Genomic DNA, 6,121 nt, shown 5'->3' with positions numbered 1-6,121 from the left:
GAATAAAGATAAAGAGAATAAAAAGTTCACAAGTGAGCTATAGAGCCATCAAGTCAGCACTATATACAACCTTTGGAAAGAATGATATACGGAGTATAAGAAATCATTTTTTACGAGGACAATCATCTTGAAAAAGCTCGACGGACAACACAGAACAACATTTAAATTGGGAAAGGGGAGGTGATATGTGCATGTGTGCAAACCTAGAAGGTCAATACCATGATGAAAGCACGTCAGCGCCGGTTGATGTGTGTGGCGCGGGACGCCAGGAAGCTCATGCTTTGGACTGGCGGCGTTTAGCCACTGCCCAGCATCTTTGTGGCGCGCTGGTTGGCCTCATCAATTCTAGTCTTGTTGGACTCAGCCTGGGAAAGAAGAAAAATGTGCAAGACACAAATATGATAGTGTTAGTGTTTTTTCTTTTAACTTTAACTCTGAATTTAAATCGTCATGTTCTTTACATTCACCCTGACTCGTCTTTATTACAAGAATATAAGGGTGGCTGGGCTCTTCCTTAGAGATAGGGTGAGAAGTTCGGTCATCTGGGAGGGACTCAGAGTAGAGCCGCTGCTCCTCCACGTCGAGAGGAGCCAGTTGAGGTGGCTCGGACATCTGGTTAGGATGCCTCCTGGACGCCTCCCTGGTAAGGTGTTCCGGGCACGTCCCTCTGGGAGGAGACCCAGAGGAAGGTCCAGGACACGCTGGAGAGACTATGTTTCTCAGCTGGCCTGGGAACGCCTTGGGATTCCCCCAGACGAGCTGGCCCAAGTGGCTGGGGAAAGGGAAGTCTGGGTCTCTCTGCTTAGGCTGCTGCCCCCCGCGACCTGACCCCAGAAAAGCAGCAGAAAATGGACGGACGGACAAACAAGGATATAAAATCCAGATATTTTTATGATAAATGAATTGAACTTATATAGCAACTCATCAAATCCACTTGGACCCCAAAGCTCCTTACACTTCAGGCATTCACCCATTCACATACTGATGATGGTAAGCTACATTGTAGCCACAGCTGCCCTGGGGCACACTGACAGAGGTGCCACCGGACCCTCTGACCAGTATCAAGAGGGTGAAGTGTCTAGCCCAAGGACACAAAGACTGAGATGGCTGGAACGAGGGATCGAACCAGGGAGCTGCCAGTTCTAGGACAACTCCCCTCTCCACCACAGCCACGTTACGTTTTATGTTCTAAAAGTCAACATGATCCGTAGTGAGAGTAAGGAGCAGGTGGAAGAGAGCTTGAAGAAGTTGAGGTTTATGTTAGAGGTGATTTGTGACAGACGGACAGCTGCAGGAGATTATTGGAAGGTTTGCAAGATGAGACCTTTTGTGATTTTCAAGTTGGGGATGCTGAGAGACTTGTAACAAAGAGACAAGAAAAGATGAAGATGAAAGCAATGAAGGTGTTAAGAATTTCACTGGAAGTGACTGAGATGAACAACTTTAGTACATCAGAGGAACAGCGAACTAAGCTTCATTTGTGAATGTTGCTAAGTATCGTGTTTTCCCACAGTATTTTTGTTATTTTATCCGTTATTTATTTTTGATGTGGTCATGACTGAAAGACTGGAGTTAGGCTAAGCCTTGTACTTTTGTTCTTTCAGCACAAAAAGTTCCCCCAATTTTTAAAATAATTTTATTTGTAATGCACTAAAAAAATACAATTTGTCCCAATTGTTGATTGAAGAACTTTTTGTAACTATTAAACTGGTTCGTCAGACTCTGCATTCTTTGATCTTTTCTGCTTATATAACTTTTTTATCTTATTAATTGACCTGAAATGCCCTTATACCAACTTTTTAAATGTGATACACAACAAAGTATGCACAAATGAAGGAACTGATAACATGAAATGTTTTAATTTAATCTCTCAAAACTCAAATAGAGTCAAAATATGTGTAACAGTGACTGCTTTTTTTGTCCTTATAAAGAATACCTAAATACCTAGTATAAATGTACTCATAAAACAATGGATAAACGTAGAAAAAATGTGTACCTTCTCCATGATCCTGTCAATCTGGCGGTTCTGGGTGTCGATCTCGTTGCCCATGTCCAGGGCCATGTGCCGCAGGTTACCGATGATGCCTCCCACCTGCTCCAGGTTCTCGTCCATCTCATTTTCCCGGGCATCATCTGTTACCCTGAACACAAGGTTAGATTTAAATACTGTGAAGTCTGTGTAAAGGTCAGGTCAAAACCACCATTTATTGCTACTGCCATCTGCAACAGATTTCACCTTTGATGCTCTGAGGAGCAGAATCTAACCTCACACTGACCAGGGGCCTTTGTATCAAAGAGCGTGCAGCTGGCATACTGAAAGTTGGAATATGGACCAAATTGGAAAAATATGCACGCACATAAATATTTTAGATTTATCAAACCATGTGAACACTTATTTCTGCACAACTTTAGTTTATACATTCCAATAAATGCGGAGCTGAGCTCATGAGTTTCAGAACAACTGCATAGTTTGATGGTCGCATTCTGGGTTTGGTGGGTGGCATATATCATTGTGACCTGATGTTGGAACCACTGTGTACTGAAGAGCACAAATACAGTATGTCTGTAAAGTTTTAGCCACCCAAAACAAATTACTTCAAGAGACAATTGCTGTCTGCTAAGCACAACAGAATGTCATGACAACTGCACCTGACATTCAGACATAAGAATAGGCTTTAAACAACCCTGTGTCTTTTTGCACTGTTTCTCAACAGTTGCTATCAACCGGGCCAAATACAGCGGGTAAAATAAGTATTGAACACGTCAACATTTTTCTCAGTAAATATATTACTAGAGGTGCTAATGACATGAAATTTTCACCAGATGTCGGTAACAACCCAAGTGATCCATACATACAAAGAAATCAAACCATAAATGTCCAGAAATGAAGTTATTTGTAATAATGTGGAATGGCACAGGGAAAAAGTATTGAACACATGAAGAAAGGGAGGTGTAAAAAGGCATGGAAAGCCAAGACACCAGCTGAACTCTCTCAGTAATTAGAAAGCAAGCCTGCCCCTTGTCAGTGCAAGTTAATATCAGCTGGTTCAGTCCCAAATGATGGCCAGGTATCACACAAGAACCATCTGATGATGGGTAAAAGTAAAGAGCTCTCTCAAGACCTTCACAACCTTATTGTTGCAAAGCATAATGATGGCATCGGTTACAGAAGAATGTCTAAACTTCTGAAGGTTCCAGTGAGCACTGTTGGGGCCATAATTCAGAAGTGGAAAGAACATTATTTCACCATAAACCGACCACGACCAGGTGCTCCTCGCAAGGTTTCTGACAGAGGAGTGAAAAGAATTATCAGAAGAGTTGTCCAAGAGCCAAGGACCACTTGTGGAGAGCTTCAGAAAGACCTGGAATTAGCAGGTACGTTTGTTTCAAAGAAAACAATAAGTAATGCACTGAACCACCATGGCCTGTATGCACGCTCACCACGCAAGACTCCACTGCTGAAGAAACAGCATGTTGAAGCTCCTTTAAAGTTTGCTGCACAACATTTAAACAAGCCTGTGTAATACTGGGAGAATATAGTCTGGTCAGATGAGACCAACATTGAACTGTTTGGATGCCAGAATACACATCATGTTTGGAGGTCAAATGACACAGCACATCAGCCCAAAAACACCATACCAACAGTRAAGTTTGGAGGTGGGAACATCATGGTGTGGGGCTGTTTTTCAGCAGGTACTGGCAAACTTCAAATAATTGAAGGAAGGATGAGTGGAAAAATGTACAGAGACATTCTTGATAAAAATCTGCTTCCATCTACCAGGATGATGAAGATGAAACGTGGCTGGACATTTCAGCAAGACAATGAGCCCAAACACAAAGYCAAGGAAACTCTCAGTTGGTTTCAGAGAAAGAAACTAAAGCTGCTGGAATGGCCCAGCCAATCACCTGACCTGAATCCAACAGAAAATCTATGGAAAGAACTAAAGATCAGAGTTCATAGAAGAGGTCCACGAAACCCTCAAGATTTGAAGACTGTTTGTGTGGAAGAATGGGCCAAAATCACACCTGAGCAATGCATGCCACTAGTTTCTCCATACAGGAGGCGTCTTGAAGCTGTCATTGACAACAAAGGCTTTTGTACAAAGTATTAGATAAATTTCAGTAAGTGTGTTCAATACTTTTTCCCTGTGCCATTCCACATTATTACAAATAACTTMATTTCTGGACATTTATGGTTTGATTTCTTTGTATGTATGGATCACTTGGGTTGTTACCAACATCTGGTGAAAATTTCATGTCATTAGCACCTCTAGTAATATATTTACTGAGAAAAATGGTGACGTGTTCAATACTTATTTTACCCGCTGTATTTAATGTTCCATGCATACACTGCATTATTACAATGAGACTGCTGCAGGTCAATACCATGAATGACCACTGAGTTAATGTATGGTGGCACCAAGGAGAAAAGACCAATCATGCTCATGCTATGCAAAGACACATTGGCATTACATCTTGGTGTGGGAGCCATATGGTTTAACTTACAGTTACCTCTGGTAGTGACTTGAGCATCCTGGTGACACATATACATTAACACAGTACACAATATATCAGCACAATATGACTCCATGTAAAAGACATCCTACATCCATGTGTTACCACTCCTGAGACAACATTTAAAACTAGCTTTTTAACAAGACAATGCTAGTCCACACATGACATGAATGTGCTTGGACTGGCTACTTCATACTGATGTACTTCCTTGGCTAGCCAGGTCTCCTGAGGCCTATTGCACGAATCTAGGATAAGGGATTAAGCCAGGATTTTGGTGTACACCTGAATTAGTTAAGCCTTGAATCGGTTGCATGAAAGAGGAAGCACTTGCGTTTCCATGGTAACAAGTGCTCCGAAACTAACCTGGTCCCGACCAGGTTTAAAGTGGAGCTTATTTAATCTGTTAGTGTTTCTGAGCAGTAGACAGTCACTCTACTGCAGAAAAATGCTCCTCTAACCACGTTTTACAGTCTTATATCAGCTAAAAAGTATTTTCGATCTTGTTTTTAGACCAATATACTAAACAAGATCAGAATATGATCTTGGCACTTAAGAAGAACGTTTGCAATGGATAAATGACTCAGTGTTGTGTCTAGTATTATTGTCAAGTAGCTGTTTCAACTGTGTTGTTTGACTCCAGAAATAATATTCCAAAGTTTCATTCACAAAGTAGGAAAGTTTCCCCGATGAGAAGCGAAACATTTTCAACTACAGAACTGAAGTCCAGTGGTTTTATTTTTTTTGTTTTCTTAGATTAACAAAGACAATATAACTTGACAGTCATGAGATGATGATATTTCTCAGATGAGATGGATAAACACAAATATGAGCATTTTAAGTATTTATTGCTCCAAAGTGTCACATCTGTACACAGACCATGATCTTTCATGGTTATTTCAAAGGGCCAATTTTATGTGTTTCTCAGGCATATATTTAAATACTATACCATAATAAAGTATCTATGTCACCTTTAGTTGTTATTAAAATGCTGTTTTCATGTTTAAATAGAAAATAAATGTATCTCCTCATCACTTCCTCTTCTAAATACCTTGAAATTGGCCTCTATCTCCTTAAGAACCTCCTTCCAATTCTGCCCCGTCAGTTTCGGTCGGGGGGTGGGGTGGGGGGTCGCGAGAAGTAGTGGATCTCAGCAGACAGAACAAGTTTCACTTTCACTTTTGCTTTGTTACTGCAGAGAGCCTGCAGGAGTCATGGGCGGGGTGTGTGGGGTGGGGAGGTGTGCTCCGTGATGAGGAAGTTCGGCTTAAAGACACCTCCCAGGGGCGTTTCTGGTCCCCACCTGTCGTTTTCCTCCTCTGCATGGCTGCCTAAAAATGCTGCAGGATTTCTCAAACATGCATGAATGAGTCAAAGCAAGGCTTTGGGTATGATTTTTTTATGAGAGTTTATCATTATAACATGATATAAAACTCAAAAAAGTTGATTTTACATGTTATTGCCCCTTTAAAGGCACAGTGTGTAGGATTTTGTCAATTCTTTTAGCCGAAATTGAGATAATCACTAACGACAATAAAAAAACATGTCTAATCATTGCAGACAAAGACCTTGTTTTATTATTTTTACCTTATAAAAAGCTGTTTATATC

General features: G+C 41.0%; 1 protein-coding gene across 1 annotated transcript in view; it reads right to left on the bottom strand.

Moving 5' to 3' along the window:
* snap25a (synaptosome associated protein 25a) overlaps nucleotides 1-6,121 on the bottom strand; it is a gene marked incomplete at its 5' end in the record, with an annotated part of 33,398 nt that continues 27,277 nt past the window's right edge. The window contains 2 exon segments of the mRNA XM_014023915.1: nucleotides 1-365; nucleotides 1,997-2,141. Coding sequence (XP_013879369.1) covers nucleotides 297-365; nucleotides 1,997-2,141 — 214 coding nt within the window. The 3' untranslated portion in view covers nucleotides 1-296.

This window comes from Austrofundulus limnaeus, unplaced genomic scaffold (assembly GCF_001266775.1).
Source record: "Austrofundulus limnaeus strain Quisiro unplaced genomic scaffold, Austrofundulus_limnaeus-1.0 Scaffold396, whole genome shotgun sequence".
Classification (NCBI taxonomy): Eukaryota; Metazoa; Chordata; class Actinopteri; order Cyprinodontiformes; family Rivulidae; genus Austrofundulus; species Austrofundulus limnaeus.
Note: the sequence above shows the minus strand (reverse complement) of the source record. Positions and strands in the feature narration are given on the sequence as shown.